The 22,920-nt window shown below is 43.3% G+C and overlaps 2 protein-coding genes across 3 annotated transcripts in view; one reads left to right on the top strand and one right to left on the bottom strand.

Annotated features, from left to right (window-relative positions):
• Window positions 1-5,509: 5,509 nt before the first annotated feature.
• LOC115368614 (uncharacterized) lies at window positions 5,510-16,650 on the bottom strand. The gene is made up of 8 exons (XM_030064811.1): window positions 16,617-16,650; window positions 11,399-11,738; window positions 11,193-11,293; window positions 10,320-10,471; window positions 10,076-10,271; window positions 7,484-9,890; window positions 7,198-7,326; window positions 5,510-5,847 (listed from the first exon to the last, which is right to left on the bottom strand). Exons 1-8 carry the CDS (start codon window positions 16,648-16,650, stop codon window positions 5,601-5,603), a joined length of 3,606 nt encoding a protein of 1,201 aa, XP_029920671.1. The 3' UTR covers window positions 5,510-5,600.
• A 3,468-nt stretch (window positions 16,651-20,118) lies between these two features.
• The window catches only part of fibcd1b (fibrinogen C domain containing 1b), a 123,635-nt gene continuing 120,833 nt past the window's right edge, over window positions 20,119-22,920 (top strand). For both annotated transcript variants that reach the window (XM_030064617.1, XM_030064616.1), the window contains exon 1: window positions 20,119-20,618. In XM_030064617.1, coding sequence (XP_029920477.1) covers window positions 20,547-20,618 — 72 coding nt within the window. In that variant the 5' untranslated portion in view covers window positions 20,119-20,546. The remainder of the gene's footprint in view (window positions 20,619-22,920) is intronic.

Below are 22,920 nucleotides of genomic sequence, written 5' to 3'. Positions count from 1 at the left end.
TTCTCCCCATATATTCTGCACACTTTGGCTTTACATAAAATACGGAGAAACCTACATTTACACACCATTCATTTACTGATCCAATATGTGCTTATTTTCATAATGTATTTATTTGTGTATCATTTCAACATTCCGTATGCATAACTTAAAGAAATCAACAAAATCTAAAGCAAATGTCACTGTTGTACACATTATGTATACAGTGAATAAATCACCACTATTATGGAAAATAAGAGTTATTTTCATTTTTCAGCTCCCCAACAAGTGAAAATATACCAGGAGCCAGTAAAACTCTGATCTACTGTGCAGACAAAATGTTATATTAGAAACTGAAACTTTGTTGTGTGGCACTGTTTGCGGGCCCTAACACCAGCTGGCTACAGACCGGCTCTGCTGAGTGATGACCTTTGATAGGTCAGAACCTGGACAGCCATCACTGACCGGCGCTAGTGCTGTACTACAAACAAAGACACATCAACTGGAGCATATCCTGCTTAATGAAACATCAATAATCTGAAAGGCAGACATCCATCTTTTATTGGCTCTGTACTGTACATTGCAACATGGATTTTGGGATTTTAATTTGTATTTTTCAGTTCCTGTTGGAATGCCAAAAAAAATTTGGAGAGCAGTTTGTTTTCACCTTTGGCCCACTCCGCAGCTCAATAATTTGTACCTCTGACGGTTTATCACTAGACTCATACATGAAAGAGACTGAGTCTCTTTCATCCATGGCCACTCAACCCACACATCCCCCTTCCATCAAGATACCTTTCTCCCTTTCTCTCTAGCCAGGAATGGAGTTAGTGGGTTGACAAAATGCCCAAGCCTATCCACTTTTAGATGCAGCAGACAGTATTTCAAGCAGCAAGACTGTGCTATTTACGATTATTATATTCATTTCCATTCTTCTATTTGGCCTCACCTGAAAGTGCTCAATTGCTCACACATGGCCCTGTAGCACAACAGCAGGGACTCACCCCGCTGACCCCCATCCAGGCCTGTGTTGTACTACACAGGCTCATTAAATTTCATGAAATGAGCATGAAATGTGAAAAGAAGATTAAGTGTTGTGCTCACTAATGATGTCAACATTACGTCCCCCTACCACAAATTGAAGGCTGCTATGTGACAGCGCCACAAATTGGATTAAATGACAATAACATAAATTATACACACTATTTCCACGTCTTTTCCTTGTACAAAAAAAAAAAAAAAAAAAAAAGATTAGTAACAGGGTTGGATATACTTAAACATGTTTTTGAGCTTTAAAATGCATTTCCTGTGTTGCTTATGATGGCATATGATGGTGTCAGTCATTTTCTCCTCACTTAGGTGTCTGTGTGTACTTATGAGTAAATCTGGCAAGCAGTGATTTGTTTACATTTTTCGCAAGTAAATGTGGCCTTAAATCTATATATTTACATACCTTTATCTGCATCTGTCACTTATTCATCAAACATATGACTTGAATCTACCAAAATGCAACAAATAAATAATAAATAATAAATGCAATGTCTTATAATGGAAACATACACATACAAGCATGTAATGTGAGAAAAAATATTTTCACACCACAAAAGGATTATGTGAAGGAGACACCTCAGGAAAATAGTTTGACACACACTGTGCATATGGAGTAGGGTATACATTTACCTTCAACTCCAATGACTCCCCAAAACCTTACCTCAACCTTAACTAAATTGTTTTTGTTGTCTTGCCATTTGTGATTCATCCATACTAATAATTTGATTTAATAATTCCAATTTAATCCAGTTAAGGCATTCTGACTCAAGATCACCTTAGTCTTAAGTCATAATCACAATTACCACAACATTGCTGACAAAACTGGATGTCTTATTAATCTTTTGATTTATTGGGGCATGTAAATGTCTTAGTCAAATTTGGTTTGTCTATGTAAAATTGAGCATCACTTTCCAAAACAACCTGTTGAGGTACAGTACGGAGACAAATCAAAAAAGCCTCTGTCTCATCCTAATAAGGAGGAGTGAAGAACCCGCCGAGAGAGATGACTCTTGACCTAAATGAGCTGGAGATATAACTCAGTATGTGGAGTTATAAGTTATTATGATTGCATATATGGAATTATAAATTATCTATATATGACCATGACCATATATGCCATGACCATATATGCCATGATAGGTCTCAAGACAGCCAAGGCACCATTCTTCCAGATAGTGAGACAGGATGAAGCGACTCAGAAAGTGCACAGATCACTGACTCTCTTGGTTGATCTAATGGTCACCAAAATGCTGACCTGTCTAAACAGACAGCATCATGACTGGGACCTGATCTAAGGGCTGGAAGGGTGGCTCCCCAAGAGCACACAGCAACAGAGAAAAATCTCATATCTCAGACACACCCTTTGATTAAGCATTTAACCAGCAGCTGGTTAAACACTGACCAAAATTGACTCCTTTCCTTGTGTGAGCTGCACTGTTCAACACTGGTCCATGGCTAAACACTAGGCACAGGAACTAGATAGCTAACTCAGCTCAACTCAGCTCGCTCGTAAATTGACTAACTTGAAAGTTAGTAGTCATCCTATTTAGTTATAGACTCTTTCAGTATTTGTAGATGATATATTTTAATATTTTGCTAAAGAAAATCCAGTTGTACCGGTAGGGATACAGTAGTTAAAAGTGCTCAGTTAAAATATGTTTTATTTGCTGATGATACTAATTTATACTGCTCTGGTAAAAGTTTGGAATGGCTCCTGAATACCGTGGAAAGGGAAATGAAGGTCTTAAAGATATGGTTTGATATGAACAAATTATCACTGAATTTAAGCAAAACAAAGTTTATATTATTTGGTAATCAATAAGCCAGTAAAAATTATAATAAATGATGTTGAAATTGAAAGAGTGTATGAAAACAAATTTCTTGGTGTGACAATTGATCATAAGTTATGTTGGAAACCGCACAATAATAATGTTAAAACAAAAATGTCCAAAACCATTGCAATATTGCACAGAACTAAACATATCTTGAATCAAAAATCACTGTATATACTGTATTGTTCTCTCATAGTCCCATACATCACCTACTGTGTGGAGATATGGGGAAACACATACAAAACTAACACTAATCCAGTTTACCTGCTACAGAAGAAAGCAATATGAATTGTAAATCGATCAGATTATTTGGAACCAACCAATGCATTATGTATTAATTTATATGCTTTAAAATTTTTGATTTAGTGGATTATAAAACTGTGCAGATAATATATAAAGTACACAATAACTTGCTTCCTGACTGTATTCAGAGGCTGTTTGAAACAAGAGAGAGTCAATATGAACTCAGGGGATTAGGAATTTAAAAAAAAAAAAAACAAGAGCAAGGGCAAACATTAAGAGCAGATGTGTATCTGTCAAAGGGGTGAACCTGTGGAATGGTTGTGACGAGGAATTAAAAACGTGTAGTTCACTTTGCGTATTAAAAAGAATGTTTAAAAACAAGGTGGTAAACAAATACAGGGTGACACAAAAAAACGGGAACTTTTTAACAATCCAATAAAACCAAGAGTGATGGAAGAAAAATATTTTATTCATAGTAATTGAAACCTTAAAACATGCCATTTAAGAAACAATGATGGAATATTCATTTTTTTTAAAAATTGTGCTGCCACTTGCTCATGTCTGCCAATATGCACTTCAAAGATTCTCGTTTTTTTGGATCACCCTGTATAAAACTCAGGTATGATTAGTCTGTTTATGAAAAGTATTTAGAACTTTTGTTTTTTTGTTGTTTTGTTCATGTATGGACTACTACAAATGAGCTGCTTACATGATATGTAAAAAGGGTATGTAACATAAGCTTAAACTTCAGCCTACACCTTTTCGGTCAATATAATTGTGTTGTCACTGTATCCTTTGTTATCTATTGATTTGTATGTGTATATGTACAATTATAACTGAAATAAACTAAACTAAACAAACAAACAATAGTTCACAGAAGCTGTTTCCGTGGTTACCACACATAATGTGCCTGGTGTTTACTTGTGGACCACTTGTCTGACTGTCAATTCACATGAAGAGTGCATTGAGACCCCATGGATCCAAGTGGGTACACAGGTGGAGGAAAATAAACACTTGTGGCAGCAGGATGTTAGATCCATACACCAGCACTTAAAAGCTGCCTACTTCATTGCATGATGCAAGCAGTGATGGAAGGTGCCCTTGTGCTCTGAATGATGTTGACAAACATCAGTTGGACGCCCTATCTTCTCCAGCCATACCCCCTCAAGGGACCAACCCCGCAATGGTATACCTCTCCCCCTGCCTGTGACTATGCATCCTCCTGCCAGGGAAGTTGTCAAGGCTGTACAGACAGTTGTTGTGTCATCTTCAGGAGCCATGACCATGAACGACCTGTAGAACAATCGCAACTGCAGGACTGTCGTCCTGCAGTCAAATCACTGGAGAGACTTGTCCCAGGATAGATTGGAGAGCCTTCAACACCCAGTTCCTTGTGGGAGCAAAAGGATGTGGTGGGAATGGGACCACCTCCTGTTCCACTGCCCGTTGCATGCTGACATGGAGATCAGTCAGGAGGCCACAACAAGAAGAAAGGCAGCTTGTGGGGTGAGGGCAATACTGGCAAGCTCAGCACTGAGGCAGCCCTTTGCAGCAGAGGTGAAGATCAAAATCCATTAAGTAGCTGGTCTGGTTGATGGGACGGAGGTGGATTCCTGAGGTCTAGGACACCATCGGTGAAAGATCTTGCTCTTTGTTAGAGAGGATTCTCTCTTTCACTCTGCGTAAAGCGAGGTGAAGAAAAAAGGGAATCAGAACTATAACTGCACAGAACTTACAATATGTTTGAATTGTGGAATCATAGGAGGGGTATTCCTGATGGGAGATGCACATGGGAGTGAAGTCAGTGGCAGTCCCATATATATGTATACACACACACCCACACATACACACACACACACACACACACACGTGGCCTCACCAGGTTTCACTGATATATAGCATTGTGGGACTTCTGCAGATCTATGAGCAATGTGTATGGATATTGTCACAAAGAGGTGTAGTGTATACAGATGTAAAACCCGGTGGCCGTCGGGTTTAAAACAACTAAAACCTAAAACTAATAAAACCCGGCTTCGTAATAATAAAAGGACTAAAATTGACAACGCCACCTAGGAGGGAGCCTAGGACTCTAAAAACAGGTTCGTAAAATCAAGTAGCAGAGTTTTTAAAATTACCACCAGACAAAGAGTACAGTACAAAGAGGTTTAATTAAAACAATATTTTTGCCCCAACCCACAGTCACCACAGACCCCAGGAGTCTATAAAGTCTCTTGTTTCTTGTAGCGTCTCGGCACCGATCGGCGGGTCCTCGCGTCTCACCACCGCCACAGGGTCAGCTCCGGTACGGCACCTACGGGCACAAGGACTCGGCGAGCATCAGTCCGCAAATAACAAGCGCAGGATAGCTCTATACAGCAAGACACACATAGACCGCCACCGTCGCGAGTACGACTGGCGACCCAGGCCGGAGTAAAAAGGCGTTGGCGGTCAAGTCTTGTAGCTCCGTCGCGCTGTCCGGGGGAAACCCCTCGTCTGGTCTCAGTCTCGGTCTCGGCTGGTTGTCTCCTCCGTCGCCGCCACGCTACCGTCGCTCCGCCGTGCAGGACAGGTGTGCTTCTTTCTGCCACGCGCCAACCTCCTCTCCCTTTGCTGTCGGGCCTCTTCTTCCCGTGCTCCCGCTGTGTTTTGCCCTCCTCTCGCCACGGATTGGCCGAGGGAGTCCTCCTCTCCTTCCCTGAGTGGCCGGTCACGCTGTCCGTCACGTCTGCTACACGTGCAGGTTATTCTAAAATCAAGTCTAATTAAGGCTAGAAGGATTTACAGTCTTGCATGCAGATAAAACAGTAACACAATAAAAGCCAAAGCATAAAAACTAAGTTAAAATAAATAAAATCATGCATAAATAAGTTTAAAACAAGCATAAAACTACAACACCACACAATAAAAAACCATCACTTCTGCCTTATTACATTTTCTCCCGCACTTTGAAGTTGCCAGTCCCTGCAACTTAAAACTCATCTGTAAATCTCACTGGGGCCTGTCCCAAATTTACCCTGGTAGAGCGGCGTGGAGCCACCTCTGGTTCAGCGTTCACAGGTGGCACAACTGCTGGAGCAGGAAGGAACCCGTACATCAATGGCGGCATAAGTCTCTGGGCCGGCGTAACTGGTTCCACTGTTGGTGGGGTTTCAGCTGGGGGAGCTGTACACACTTTTAGTGAGTTCCTGTGAACAGTTTGAACACGGCCACCCCTCTCTGGCTGGACTTTGTACACTAGCCCTGTGTTCCCCACTTGCTCCAAGATTACACAGGGCTCTGGATTCCACCAAGTACACAGCTTCCCTCTCCCTTGCCTGTTTCTGTCCCGTATCCAAACTCTCTCCCCAGGTAACAATGGTAAAGCTCTTGCCTTCCTGTCGTACTGTTGTTTGTTCTGGGAGGCTGCATTACCCATCTTTTGCCTAGCCAGGTCATATGCAACAGATAGCCTCTGTTGGTGGTCCTGTACCCACCCACCTACATCATGCCTCGTCTGCTGGGGACCTACACCTAACCCTACATCGACTGGGAGACGCAGGTGTCGCCCAAACATGAGGAAAGAGGGGGTGTATCCAGTGGCACTGTGTGTGGTGTTATTGTATGCATGTACAAGTTCCGGCAAATACACAGGCCAATGGTTTTGCTTAGAAGTCTCAAGGGAGCGGAGCATGTTCAGCAATGTCTGATTAAAACGCTCTGTGTGGCCATTACCTGCAGGGTGGTAAGGTGTAGTGCGGCTTTTAGTTATACCATAGGTATCACAAAGTTGTCTCATTAGCGCCGACTCAAAATTGGGTCCCTGGTCTGAATGGAAACGTGCAGGGCAGCCAAAAGGCTGAATTACATGTGTCCAAAGAGCTTTTACTGTGGTCTGCGCAGTCTGATCATGTGTGGGGACAGCCCATGCAAAGCGGGTAAACAGATCAGTGGCAACAAGAATGTTCTGGTAAGTATCTGTGGGGCGGCCCAATGACAGGAAGTCTAACCCTACCACCTCTAAGGGGTACGACACTGTAATGGGGTTTAGTGGAGCCTTAGGCTCTACCTTGTCTTTTTGCAGACTGCAGGCGACACAACCCTGATTGAGCAGACGTACCTCCCCCTCCATACCAGGCCAGTAGAACTGCTGCCGGATCCGGGATAGGGTTCTCTCCACTCCTGCATGGGCAGCCGCTTCATGGACACTCTTCCAGACATCTTGTCTCCTAGAGCTGGGGCACACAATCTGGAAACGCACTTCATGGCTATGTGGGTCTATCATTTTCCGACACAGTAGTTTGCTCTTAACTGTAAGTCTTTTCCACTGTTGTAACAATCTTTGGGCTGTGGGGGACAACAACTGGCGTTCTGATCTCTGGGGTGGTGCTTGTGTTTCCACATACCTCTTAACCGCTTGTATGTCCTGATCTCCAGTCTGTGCCTCCTCCCACTCACTGCCAACCCACTCTTCCTCACCTCCCTCAGGGGTCAGTTCAATGGCGGCTGTAACTGCGGCCGCCTCCATTTCAGGCCCTGGGCCTGACACATCTGTGGGTAAAGGGTTAGCTGGGAACCGAGACAGTGCATCTGCATTGACATTACTTTTACCTGAGCGGTACTTTATGTTATAGTCAAAGAAAGCAAGCTGGGCCACCCAGCGCTGCTCCACTGCGCCCAGCCGGGCCGTCTGCAGGTGAGCAACAGGATTGTTATCCGTATACACAGTAAATTGTGCACCAGTCAGGTAATCTTTGAATTTTTCAGTCACCGCCCACTTAAGAGCCAAAAGTTCCAACTTAAAGGAGCTGTAATTAGCATCATTCCGCTCTGTTGGATGTAGGCTGCGGCTGGCGTATGCTATCACTCGTTCTTTCCCCTCTTGAACCTGAGCCAGGACTGCTCCTAGCCCTTGGTTACTGGCGTCTGTGTAGACGATGAATGGAAGAGAATAATCTGCATACGCCAAAACAGGTGCTTGTGTCAAGGCTGTTTTCAGTTCATCAAAAGACATCTGACATTCAGGGGACCACTGTACCTTACGATTTTCAAACTTTTTGTCAGCGGGGATGCCTGTCAGTAGCTGGTTCAGGGGACGTGCAATTTTAGCAAAGCCAGACACAAATCGTCTATAGTAGCCAGCTAGGCCGAGGAAAGCTCGTACTTGCTTTATGGTGGTAGGAATAGGACAGTCTAGCACTGCTGAGATTTTGTCTGGGTCAGGCTTCACCCCTTTTTGATCCACTACATGGCCCAGAAATTTGACTTCCGGCTGCAACAGCTTACATTTGTCCAGCCGCAGTTTCAAACCATGTCGCCACAGTCTATGGAACACCTCATCTAGATGTTGCAGATGGGAGGAAAAGTCAGGTGAGTAGATGATAATATCATCTAAATACACTAGCACGGATTCAGACAGTTGACCATTTAAACACTGTTGCATCAACCGTTGGAACGTAGCAGGTGCATTGCATAGACCAAACGGCATCCGCTCGAACTCAAACAGCCCGAGTGGTGTGGTGAAAGCCGTCTTCTCCCTGTCCTGGGGGTCCATCTCAACTTGCCAGTAGCCACTAGCTAAGTCAAGGGTGGAGAACCACTCTGCTCGGGTCAGGCTGGTCAGGGTCTCCTCAATCCTGGGCAGAGGAAATGCATCTTTATGGGTTACTGCATTCAGTTTCCTATAATCCACACAAAATCTCCAACTGCCATCCTTTTTCCTCACCAACACGATGGGTGCAGCCCATGGGCTACAGCTCTCCCTGATGACTCCCTTCTCTAGCATACCTGCGAGCAGGGATTTCATCTCCTTGTACATGGCAGGGGGAAGGGGTCGGTAGCGTTCTCTGACAGGTGGAGCATCGCCAGTGTGAATGCGGTGATGCACCAGGTCTGTACGTCCAAAATCCTCGTCGTGTAATGCAAACACTTTCTTCCACTTCAGCAGCAGGGTGCGCAGCTCCTCCAGCTGCTTCTCAGACAGATCTGTTCGGTTAGTGAGCTCACTCACCTCTTTTGGCAGTTCTTGATTCTCTTGATCAGCTGCCAAATCCACCAACGCCACCTCAACAACATCGCCATCTCCAAGGGACAGGTTCAGGTCGCGGGGTCCGTGCATGTCAGCCTCATCCACGTGGTACAGTTTGCCAAGCTTTTGGTACCGACCTAAAGTCAAACAGTAAGAGTGGGGGTTACAAACTCTCACAGGTACCCTGCCATTTCTCACCACTGCTAGCGTCCTGGCTACTCCCACGTCGCTGGTTCCTGGTAGGGCCTCCACCAGGGCACAATAGTCTGCTCCTCCTGGGCCCATCCGAGCCCGGCCCCACACCAGCATCTCACTCCTTGCGGGGACTTTGATGACGCGTCGGCTAGCCGGCCGCACGTATCCCAACAGTCCATCTTCTGCTGCAGTGGCCTCAATGTGGCGACATTTGGCAAATGCACCCTTCCATATTTGCTGGCTTTGCAACTTCTTTGGGGAAAAAGCAGACTTATCGGACCATTTAAAGAGAACATTCCAGCAGGCTGTCACAACATTCATTCCAATGAGGAGTGGTTGGGTGCAGTGCTCATCTTTAACTATCACCACCCCCCGTTCAGGTACCTCTACACCCTCTATCACCATATCCAACACAGCATAGCTTGTGTAAGGAATCTCAAGGCCGTTAGCTGCCCGCAACTGGAAAACTAAGGGGGTCTTACCAAGCTTAGCCTGGGTAAAATGCTGTTCAAAGAGACTTTGCTGCATCAGGGTGACCTGAGACCCGGTGTCTAACAGTCCAGACAGCTCAACTCCTTCAATTTGCACTCCTATTGTAGGACATTTCCCAATGAATGTTTCAGTGGCCCTTGTCTCCTCTGGTATACTCTCAACCCCTGCCCCTCGGACCTCAGCAGCAGGGAGGGCTAGTTTAAAGCTGGCTGTGGGGCAACTGACCTCCGACAAAACCTAGCAATGTGGCCTGGTTGCTTACACTGGCGGCAGATTGGCCTACCTTGTTCATCCCAGTGATTTATCTGTGAGGCTGGTTGCCGTCGTTCCCTCCTGGATTGTGTTGGAGGCTGGGTGGAGGTGTTGGACGGCTGGAGGAGTGGTTTAATTTCTTTCAATAATTCTTGTGTGAATCCAGTCATTTGCAATTTCACATCCTCCATGATCTCCTTTTTCAGGGTCTCTTTCCAGCTAGTGTCCTGTGAGTGAGAGGGCACACGAGAATTATTCACAGCAGCACATGTTACCTCTGGATGTGCGTTTCCATGTTCTGCATCAAGCAACAGTGCCTCCTTCCTAAGTTCAGCAAAGGTTTCATCTGGATTCCGTCGAGCGTAAATCTTCAGGGCCTGGGACAGCGAACCTTCACGTAGACCCAGCAGCAACTGGTCTCGCAGCACTGTATCAGAGGGGGCACCGTCAGGGTCATGCCGCCGCAATCTGCAATGCAACTCCCGTAACCTCAAAATATATGAAGCCACTGTTTCATCAGGCCTTTGGGCACAGCTAAAAAAATGGGACCTCAACACTGGGGTGGGGGTAGTGTCTCCATAAAGAGAGTCCAAATAGAGAAAGATTTTCTGTACCTGATCCTTCTCATCTTCCTCCAAGACACTAACTTGCCGCTTAGCCTCCCCAGCTAATGCACCCAACACAATGTCTACTTTTCTGGCTTCTGGCAATACTTGTGCACCCAGCAAACCTGAAAGTTGCTCTTTCCAGTCACTGTATTTTACATCATCATCTAACCCTTTAAACTTGGGAAGCCAAGGGGCACCGGGATATACAGGCATCATCATTTTACAAATCACACGACAATAAAACCTGTAGGTTATTTTAAAAACTCTGCTTCAGTCTTGATCCTGCCGACACACGCCAAAATGTAAAACCCGGTGGCCGTCGGGTTTAAAACAACTAAAACCTAAAACTAATAAAACCCGGCTTCGTAATAATAAAAGGACTAAAATTGACAACGCCACCTAGGAGGGAGCCTAGGACTCTAAAAACAGGTTCGTAAAATCAAGTAGCAGAGTTTTTAAAATTACCACCAGACAAAGAGTACAGTACAAAGAGGTTTAATTAAAACAATATTTTTGCCCCAACCCACAGTCACCACAGACCCCAGGAGTCTATAAAGTCTCTTGTTTCTTGTAGCGTCTCGGCACCGATCGGCGGGTCCTCGCGTCTCACCACCGCCACAGGGTCAGCTCCGGTACGGCACCTACGGGCACAAGGACTCGGCGAGCATCAGTCCGCAAATAACAAGCGCAGGATAGCTCTATACAGCAAGACACACATAGACCGCCAAGGAAACGATAGTACTCACGGTTTTCCCGGGTCTCGAGTACGACTGGCGACCCAGGCCGGAGTAAAAAGGCGTTGGCGGTCAAGTCTTGTAGCTCCGTCGCGCTGTCCGGGGGAAACCCCTCGTCTGGTCTCAGTCTCGGTCTCGGCTGGTTGTCTCCTCCGTCGCCGCCACGCTACCGTCGCTCCGCCGTGCAGGACAGGTGTGCTTCTTTCTGCCACGCGCCAACCTCCTCTCCCTTTGCTGTCGGGCCTCTTCTTCCCGTGCTCCCGCTGTGTTTTGCCCTCCTCTCGCCACGGATTGGCCGAGGAAGTCCTCCTCTCCTTCCCTGAGTGGCCGGTCACGCTGTCCGTCACGTCTGCTACACGTGCAGGTTATTCTAAAATCAAGTCTAATTAAGGCTAGAAGGATTTACAGTCTTGCATGCAGATAAAACAGTAACACAATAAAAGCCAAAGCATAAAAACTAAGTTAAAATAAATAAAATCATGCATAAATAAGTTTAAAACAAGCATAAAACTACAACACCACACAATAAAAAACCATCACTTCTGCCTTATTACACAGACAATAGTAGAGGACCCAGGAATGATCCCAGAGGAACACATTACTGCTCACTGATCTCACTCAAAGGCCCTACCCAGTGGTGGTTTTCCTGCAGCCCCTCCGCCTCTAAATTTTCAAACAATGCATCAGTTCTCTGTGGTTCTGCTCCAGACTGCCTACATAGGAGGTAGGTGTGATCAACACACTAGTGTAAATATTTCAAATGGCAGCACCCATGAACAACAACATTTCCATTTCTAGTAAGCAAGTGTTTCTGCTATAACAGTACAGGCCAACAAAATCCTTCTTAATATCAAAAATAACACTAAACATTCATTTGGATATCAATGGGAGCTTATGTGCAATGTGGCAGTGCTCTTCTAAAACATGAGAAGATGCCTAGGAAATCAATGATGCCACGAGAATGCCACTATACTGTAGTGAGAAGGAAAGCATATGCAGGGTTTTCCCCAGTGTATTACCAGGCGAGGCGGCAGCAGCAACACCTCTGAATGACAACAGAAATATTATAGGAAGACTGTAGGCAGCAGTGTGTCTGTGAGCTTCTCTTGCTCTCTTTGCAGCCACACGGTATTAATTGTCACTTTGATCACAAAGGTGCATCCTTCCTAACACCTGAGTCGAGCCACAGCCCCTATTTCACTTCCAAAACAGAAGTGCAAACCCCCGGGGAGTTGTTCCATATGTCTGTGACCGAAACACTTTCATTTTATCTGCTTCATTCCCAGTTTCTTGAAACACACCACATATACATTTTCACTCTAAGCTCTTTACTCAGTAATATAGTATGAAGTACATTATGTGTGACTAAAGTGGGTCTTTAAGGAGTGTTTGAGTCAAGAAAAAAATACAAACTCACGGCTGAATGACTGCAGAGGTTTGTATTCACTGTAATATTTATCCTCATGGACACATTGGCTGCACTTTGAAGAAAAAATATAAAGGCATTTGGTAAAAAAATGCCTTCTTTTGTCACTGAACCTTATTCTACAACTCATAGCACAGGCCTACATTGTAGGTATGAATCCTACAATAAAAGTTAAAAGGCATGTTTGATAAATAAACCACTGAATAAGAGACTTCCAGGTGCAAGCAAGGATAATGTGAATTTTCAAAGTCATAGTTACACTACTCACATTTCCCAGAAATCAGATAAATGAAACTGTTTGATTTAATTTTTCCCATGAAAAGAGACTTGTTTTGCATTTGCTACAGTAGCTTTCTTTTCTTTTTGGCTTTTTTGGAAAGTTAGGGGTTTTTTTTGTGTATACATTCAGTAATTGTTTGTCAGGTTGAAAGTATTTGGAGATTACTTCTAAACCAGTGCTTGCTTTAGCTATACGGTAAGTGAGGACATTTTTATAAGGTGACATTGATTTTGTATTATCAGCACTGACAAAAACTTTTTTTCTCTATCTTTTCAAATTCTGCACCCTCTTCCTTTGTATTGATACTGTCCCTACCAGCTTGTGCTTTGTGATTCTGTCCAGCATGTTGATAGTAATACAAATTAGTAAGTGTCAGACAAGCTCACTAATTAATCAGGAACAGAATCCTTTTGTTCACTAAATACATATGTACCCAGAAATTACCCCAGTGAATTGATGTCAGACAGAAAATACAAAGCCCAACACAAGCACAGACATAAAACAAAACTAGTGAAATACAAGAGATGAATAAAATATGTGATACTATTTACTGAGGAGATATGAATACTGAAATGATTAAAAAAAAAATTTTTTTTTTACAGAGAAATGTATATACTCCAATTCCAAGTTCCTGAGTGTATAAGATGTAGACAAACACAGATAAACAGCAGCTCCTTGGAATAAAACCCTAATACTAAGGCTCTAGGAATCTAAAACGGCTACCATTTTTCTTACTGACCCTTCCACATTGGTCATCTTGAGAAAACACTTAGCACCAGTGTAACTTTCACCTTGTGCAGGTTAAATTCGTGGAGCGCAGAGATTAACTTTTAGTACGGTATGCTCCCTCACCCAAGAGCTCCCTACGAGTTCAGAATACTGACAAGGTGTCACTGCACTTTGGTTCAGATATTGCTTAAGAGACCTACTGTGTTTTTGGATGTAAAAAATTAAACCAACATGCAAAGTAATGAAAGACAACCTCTACATTCCTGACTAGGTATCATAATTCATAGTTACATCAATGGGGGAGGAGAAACAAAGGTGTTTTGAAGTTATCGAGGGACTCAGAGGAACATTCAGGGGTTTGGCCTTTAGGGCTTCACACCGGCACAGGGGTGTCCCTGTTGAAGTTGAGGAGACGTGATGGAATTATGAGACATTACAAGAGCAAACAATTTTGAATTTCTTCCAGCCAGCTCTATTCCCCAACCCCCTAAGGAGGTACAGATGGGACTTGAACCACTTGAGGAGTTTGGCCCCTGAATGAAAGAGAAAAAACTTACATCCCCTGAGAGGGCGAAATGATTACACACTTGTGCGCCATTGAAAGGTGTGTTTGCTGGTGCCACACAACACAAGAGGGCTGGAGAGGGAGAGAGACCGAGGAGCCAAGAAGAAATAGAAGAGGGTGTGGGGGCGGGAAGGGGGGGTTGCAGGGAAACAGCACACAGACTGGTTGATTTCTAAATGCCAGGCACATTGTATAATAAGGCTCCCCCTGGTCCGCAGGCCTTCCATAGTTATTTGCACATTGCTTTTATGATGTGTCTTTTCCCAGTTCTCCTGCTGCTCTCTTAGCTCTGTCAGACAGGGTGCATCGGTGGGTGGAGCAGTATGCTTGCAGGGGTGTCCAGGAGCGCTGCCCGAGGGAAGCCCGTGGATAATTACAAACCATTCAGCAAACACAGCCAGTCGGCACACAGAGACACCCTGACTGGGAGCCAGTGGGCAACATTGGTTATTCTATACATGAATCAAAGTTGCAAAGCGGACCAATGCACACAATACCTGACTCACTGAGGAGGAGGAAAGCTACAAATGAGACGAACAGAGCAGCTCAGAATATGAGTCATCCCATAAATATTGCAAACTGTCTCAAAGAATTTAAATGAGATTTGTAAATAAAAACCATCATCATGCCTAATGGCTTGGAGACAGTAATGAAGACAGTAAAGGAGAGGGTAGGTTAGTCATAAAATCTTCTGACCCACCCTTGTACTTTTCCACCATATTTTCTGTCTCATAATCATTACAATCACTGTTGTGATCATCATCAGCCGCAGCACCACCACTGATGTAATTGCATTTCCCAGACTTAAGTCTAATTACCCCCATTAGTAAATGTCACCTCTATCTGTGACCAGACTCAATATATTCATTGGACCCTGCAGTGGGAGAGAGAGAGAGAGAGAGAGAGAGAGAGAGAGAGAGAGAGAGAGAGAGAGCAAGGCTTGAGATTTGTGCGCAAGTGTGTATGTGTGTGCAGTGGTTGATGAAATAGCTTTGCCCCACAGGGTTGATATTCTAACCGAAAAACGGAGAGGGCAGAGTGAAGAGCTCTGTAAAGAAGCTGATGTATCTGTAACCTCAATCATGTCCCACACCCATGACTAACCCTAGGCTAAGTTAGGGAATTAACAGAGCAGCCAGAGAGAGATGCAACACTGCCTTTGACTTTGCACTTCAGAGGTGTGAGTGCTTTGCCCCTCCTCTGGAGATCCTTGAGAAAGACCATCATTATATATTAATAACACTGGAGACTTCTCCCTCAGACTCCACAGCCACTGTTTGTGTCCCTTATTGATTTTTCACTGAATTCTTTTGATGAGAGTATAGGGACTGACACTTTGATTACATTTACCGTTACTCTGTGTGTTTGTGCACCTGTGTGTGCACAAGTGTGTTGTGTACAAGTATATATATATAGCTTGTATATATACAGTGTGTATGTGCCTTTGTATCTGTACCTGTGTCTGTGTGTTTGTATTTATGTGTGCATGTTTCTCATTACGTTTAACCATATTATCTATAACATAATTGTTTATGATCTATGGAACAGCTGTTCTTCTACCACACTCGTTAAGGAACCTGTTCTGTTTTTCCCATTGTGTGCCTCTTCAGATAGAAAATGAAACTCTATGAAAATATATATCCACTCTGCTATTCTAATACCACTTCATATTACTTTAGATCTATCAATAATGACTCATAATCTTTACTATTTATCATTCTTTGTTTTGTTTTCCTCTTTCCAAAAAACAAAAACAAAAACAAAAAAAATACACTTTTTCTTGTTTCCTGCTTTTGGTTTTACTCAATCATTTTACAAATTATAGGCTTGGCATTTTGGTAAGGGCAGCTCACTCTGTTGGTTCTTCACAGTTCTGTGCATTTGTCCTGCTGCCACTCCATGCGTGAAAATTTGAAAATACAGCCAAGGGGAAAAAATCTCAGACAGGAACAATGAAACAAGTGCAGAGCTCGAACAAAACATTACATCAACACACATGCTCGTTTGGACATGAGAACACAAAAAGCCCTGAAATACAGCCATGTCAGGGCTGGACACCTTTGTTTTGCCATAATTGTAGAGATAAACAGCTCCTCCCAGCAGACTTGTCTTTTGTCTCCAGCTGATCCGGGTTTGGTGACTTTAATGACCTGACACACTCACCTAGATCAGACCAAGACATGGCCACAAGTGTCAACCCAGTAGCCAGCCACAGTCTCCTAGGTTGTACAATGGCAGTGCTGCAGCTGGTAGTTCTTCTCCATGCCCCTTCCCTTGATATTAAAGTCACGCCTCATTCCTTGTGAAGAAATCACTGCATTATTACATTTTGTATCAACAGCCCGCAAGGGTAGAGCCCAAACTGAGTACCCTGGCAGTTTGTGCTTATAGTGCAGTATTTGCACATTTAATTTTTTTTTATGTCATCAAATTGGAACTGTGACCTCAGGGGGTAAAAAGACATTTAGTGTTAACTGTCTTTTCTTCTCATAAATCTAAGCAAATGTGTCTATTTTGACATTCAATTGATGGCCAGTAGCTCAGCAGTGTCGGTATATTTGATCAAAGGAAGTCATGTGTCACCTGTTCTTTTTTGAATCACTATCAGCAATGTACGCACAGAAAAATAAAGGTGCTAACTGGAACCAAAAATGGTTCTTTGGAGTGATGCCATAGAAGAACCATTTTTGGTTCTACAAAGAACCTTTTAGCAAGAAGGTCTTTAAAGAATCCCCAAAGGTGCTGCGAAGAACCATCAAAAATGATTTGCTAGCTTCTTTGAAGAACCGTTTTTAAGAAAGTTCTTTGTGGACACAACGGGTTCAATAACGAGCCTTTTTCAAATGATTCTTTGGTACTTTTTCAGAATAAATGGTTCTTTGAGTATTTCAAATCAAACTATTCAGGGCAGATAAAACAAACATCAGCATGTTGTTGTTTATCATCATTCCTTTTTCCTTCATTCAGTTCCAGACGAGGTATTAAAAATGTCAGCTGTGACGGGCATTTTTCACTGTTTTCTGATGGTTTATAGAATATAAGACAGCAATGAGATTATGGAAGAAAAAATAGGTGAAATTGATGATGTAGCAAACATGCTCAACTGCAGACCCTTCCAGGATTTCTTTGTATGTTGGCCAATAGTGGATAATTAATTGGATAATTCTAATTCTGTCCATCTTCAATTTATTTTATTTTATTTAACCTTTATTTACACAGGTAATCTCATTAGACATGGGGGGGTCTCATTCTCAAGAGAGACCTGTCCGGGACAAACACAACAATACAACACTAAGTTACAAGCAAACAAGTCATTCAGTACATAACACAGTATCTTAGTATCTTCTGGAACACCATGTCACCCCTCTGTCATGTGACAGGATGCTTTTGTGTGTGTGTGTGTGTGTGTGTGTGTGTGTGTGTGTGTGTGTGTGTGTGTGTGTGTGTGTGTGTGTCTGTTTGTGTATTTGTGTGTTTCTGTGTATATATTACCCCATAATTGTTCGCTTTAATAACATACTTTCTCCCTGCTGGTGGATCTCAGACTTATTGACAGAAGATTTCATCAAACTGTGACTCTACCGTGCATACAGCCTGTCTGGTAGCATAGCTGCACCACAGGGATGCTAAGTCTCCCTCCTGTGTCCCTGTTTATCAATAATTGGACTTCTATTCATCCGTCTATCACTGCACTCAAAATGAAGCATAACACATGACCACTCTGCGGGATATATCTTAGACAATAAAGAATCCAAGTAAGAAGCACATTGTCAAACTTTATATCTTGGTGTGCTGCTAATCACTAATTTTTTTTTTTCAAATGTCAATGTTGCACTGCAACATTCAGACATTAGTATACAAAGCATTCAATGGCCAGATCTTTGATTTCCATCATGATTCACATCAGGTATTGTTGGCAGGTTAATTGAGACAGTGAAAACTTGTTTACGCTGGATTTGGTGAACTTTCAGTGCCCTCTGCACTGTGCACCATGATCTTCATTCTGCACACCACTCTTCATGTCAAAATTAACCTTACACACAGTGCCCCCGTGGCTCACCTGCTGGAGCGTGTGCCAGGTATCAAGGCCAAGTCCTTACCGCAGTGGTCAGGGTTTGATTCTGAGTCTAGCCCTTTACTGTGTGTCATTCACCTGTCTCTCTCTCTCTCTCTCTGCTGTTGCTATCAAATAAAGCAACGTGTCAAAAAGAAAATCATCTATTAAAAACAACAAAAAAAAAAAGTAGTTTAGACCATGGAAATCCTCCTGCAAAGTAAACTGTAAGTCATAAGTCATTTAGGCAGTGTCCCTGAATGTATTGTAAAAACTAAAAACACATGACTAAATAAAAAAAATAAATAATATGATAGATAGATAGATAGATAGATAGATAGATAGATAGATAGATAGATGGTCATTCTGCAGCACCAAACAATTTTCTCCAATAATTTATTCTACATTTTCTCATTTACATTCTTTGCAGCCCTGCCTCATGGTTCAGTGGGCAATGTGGAGCTGGACTAATGTATACTTCGCTGCCTGAATATAGCAGAAACCATTTTACCATATGTCTACATTGTACTTTGGGTCCTGTATTTTCCCGGCTTGCTCAGAACTCTTGTTCTCTCCCTGTCAGCTTGCACAATGCTTGTAATCTGGACTGTCAAAAGGGCTGCACCAGTGTCACCCATATAAATTTCTGTACATTTTTATGTATTTGCTTATTTATTTTTATGATGAGGGACTCAAGTAAATTTAAAATCAAAGCTTTGCTGTAGCCTTGAAAAAATCTGTTGTTTGAGTTGAATACAAATAATACTTTTAACACTTTAAAATTTCACTCCCATTTTTTTTTTTTTTTTTTTTTTTTTTTTTGTTTGGTTGTAAACCCAATTAAATCAATCCTTACTGGTTTAGTCTATTAAGAATGTACTCCTTCTCAATTATGCCATTCCAATTAGTGCCTTATTGATATCACTTCCAACAACCACCCTTCCTAACCAGGTATATTTTTGTAATCAAAATGAAGCTGTAAGCAAAATGTTGCAAAATCGAGAAACTGGCATAGAACACGTTTTTGATTTGAGTGTTTGATTTGAAGCTGTGATTTCATCAGCAACCCCATTCCAGGGAATGGAGGAGTTACACTTTATTAACCCAATAAACTACGCGCAGGTCACACATCACGCATGAATTTGCCACAGTTTGCTGCTGTTGGGGCTGCAGGGAGGTAGGAGTTCCGCAGGAAAGTGAAAGTGAAGCACCACGCTGAGTGGCAGAGGCACGGGAGTCGCGCAGGCAGAGAGGGGCGGCACAGGAACGGAGCGCTGCCGCCGAGAGCGCCGCGCGCACAGAGGGGACGCATTGATTGGCAGTCGGAGGCACGGAGCGCCCCGTGCGGCACACGAGCGGAGCACGCTAATCTCCCCGCTGCACCGTTCTTGTCAAAGGCATCTATGTGAAATATCCTCTTCATGCAGATCAGCCTGTAAACTAGGGCAAGTAAAGGAGGCTTTATCCCCCCCGCCCCGGCGCGGAACCGGAGGCTCCTGGTCGTTCAAACGGGAATCAAGGACGCGGCAGCTCACCAAGCGGCGGGGTAGGCTATCGTTACCTTTTCAATCAAAACTGGACACAGTCTGGAGGAAACCGGGCGTCTCTTAACTATTCTGAAAGCGGGAGTGGACGGCAAAAGGTCCGCATGACTATCTCAGTTTGGAGGAAAGATTTTCTCCCTTCGCCCTTTTTTCTGGAATAATAGATTGCACCCGGTGCTCTTTTCTCGGGATTATTTTGTGGCTACATTTCTCTAAGTCCTGTTTCATGGTGCAGCATCACAAGGAATCTGTCAATTGTCGTTTATTTTTTTTTTTCTTTCTTTTCTCTTTTTTAATCGGAATAACGGTCACATAATAAGAAGACTCTCTGGGAGGAATTTAAGTTCCCTTAAGTGCGTAATTGGAGATCACGGTGTGTATGGTGGTAGTGTTACCAGTGCTCCTTTTAGAGCTGTTGAAGTTGTGCCTCTTTTCCTTTTAGTAAACGCTTAGTACCCTCTTTTTCCATGGAGTAGATTACAAGGAAAGACTTGAAAAGAGCACTTTCCTCCTCTATCGCCTGGGACAAACAGGCGAATCTGGTCTTCAGATTCTCCGGAGGATGGTAAATGACCGATGGGGAATCATGAACAGCTCTTCTGAACTCGAAGATGGGACTCGGCATAAAAACCAGGTATTTGCACACAACCTACAAGCGCGCTGCTGGCTCTGGGTTTAGAGTGGTGCATATGCAAGCTTGGTGCAGTGTTATCACGCTGAGTTTGGCTGTGTGGCTCTGGGGCGATGCTGGCTCTGCACTGTGGAGACAGTGGAGTTGCAGATGAGCTCCTCTCGGCTCCCCCGGCTCTGACACTTCTGTTCCTGTCACAATGTCTAAACCCACCCGTAGATCACGTAATCCCCAGGCTAGTTTTGTTTAGCGTAACACAAACCTTTGACGGGAATCTGTCACTTGTGCCACAGATGTGATGAGACGTGAACCAAAGAGGGGGAATGAAAATTTCATTGAGCTTGTTTGCAACGTGAAGATGCCGATTCGGCTTTGCGCATCTCCCCGGTTGCACCTTGCTTGAGCAAATGTCATCATTTTGCGTTCAAACATAGGCTGTACTTTGATTGTCCACCAGAGGAATGCATCAGCCGTGTTTGGTGTGCTGGAGCACAACCTGAGAATCCCAGAATTGCCATTAAAAGCGGGGTGTGATGAGACGGGAGCGGACGTGCGTTGCGTCGCAGCAAGGCAAGAACACTTTGGGGAATAGTTAATGTGTTTTCACAAGGTCAGTGGAGGGTTATTGAAGGCCCTTCGCTGAGGATTACATGCGGGGGCATCCTGGAGCACTGACTCGGATGTCGGGGCACAGATCGGGTTTTGGCGCCTCTGGAAACATAACGCGATGCAGATTACTTCCATTTTGGCCTCACGAAAAACACAAGTGATGGCTTCAGATGGCATGTGGCATCAGCTGATATTGATAGCTTGACATAAAAGTCCCAGCAAGAAAAAAAATAAGACTTGAACTGATGCTTTAAGATGTATTTCCACTATTTTACTGGAAAAATTAAACGACCCATTTAACTGAATGAATAAAAACAGGAAGAGATCAGACTTATTTTTTATTTTTTACAAGGGCTCAGAAGTAGGAAATAGGCTACCATTTGGATAAATATAGATTCCCTTATTGCACTTTAGAAATTGAACTTTTTTTCAGTCCCTCAGGCAATAACTTAATGGGACACAAATTTTTAGGAAATATGCCATGATGACTTTCCTCAAAATAATTCAGAGCTGAATTTGTTTGCTATCAAATGATTAGACAGTAAATCCAATCACAAGAGGTAAACCTGATTGTGTCCCCTGGCCTAAGACATCAACACACTGTGCTGTTGCCTGAAACACATGAATGTTTGAGTTAGATAAAACCAGCAATTAGATGTTTACGGGATAGTTGTGGTGATTTGCAAAGTTTCTCAGGTATTCACATATGTTTGTGTCAGTTGATACTTGATCCTTGATGAAGATATTATGAGCAAAGAATACTCCCTACTCCCTGCTCCCTGGAGCTTTTTGTTACAGGCAAGCTTTTATACTCACATTTTTATCTGTTTTAGTTCTAGATAGGATCGTTCTCAATTAAGTTTTTTTTTTTGGACACTTATCTGTGATCAAAAACTGTATATATGATCTTGAATCGAGCAGATGAACAACATTGTAAATCTACTTTGGCTTTCCATGTGTCCCATATTACCTCCTCACTCACTGTTCCATACTGCCAGACCTGCCAAGGAAAAGTCTTTGGTCACTTGGGCACATAAATTATCAGCAGTCCTTAGGTTTGGTTTGAAGAAGCTATAGAGGATGAAAAGGGAAAGAGTGTCCTGGCCTGCCAAAACTCCCTCCAGAGCTGAGTGTGCCGGAGAATGTTCGATGAGATGAGAGGTTGTTGGAAATGGAGATGGGGAATGCTGCTATTTGTCCCTCTCCTCTGCACAACTGTCCATCTCCCTGCCGTGCACTAGTATTGTGCTGTCACATATGAACACACGTACTCTCTCTCTCTCTCTCTCTCTCTCTCTCTCTCTCTCTCTCTTTAGCAAACCTTAACTCCAATCTGCACTCCCTGTTTATTTGTTTTGCACCTGAGGGTTTGCTGGAAATGTCGACTGAAGTGCCATTTTGGAACTATTATGACAATTCATTCAGATATTAGATAGAGAGACAGAAACTTAGATTCAAATACAACCTAAAGTGAGAGTTATCATAGACATCTGAATTGACCTATTGAATCAAAAGGTATTTCTTGGACCAAGTTATGGACAGTTATGTGCTAAATAATGTGTAAAATAAGACATTTAAAAAAAAAATCCTTTTCTTTAAGAACATTGAGATTGCTAGATGTACGTGTGTGTGTGTGTGTGTGTGTGTGTGTGTGTGTGTGTGTGTGTGTGTGTCTTGATACAGGAGGCACCCTAAC

Source organism: Myripristis murdjan, chromosome 12 (genome assembly GCF_902150065.1).
Source record: "Myripristis murdjan chromosome 12, fMyrMur1.1, whole genome shotgun sequence".
Taxonomy (NCBI): Eukaryota; Metazoa; Chordata; class Actinopteri; order Holocentriformes; family Holocentridae; genus Myripristis; species Myripristis murdjan.
The sequence above is the reverse complement of the archived record's forward strand: the minus strand, read 5'-3'. Positions and strand labels throughout refer to the sequence as shown.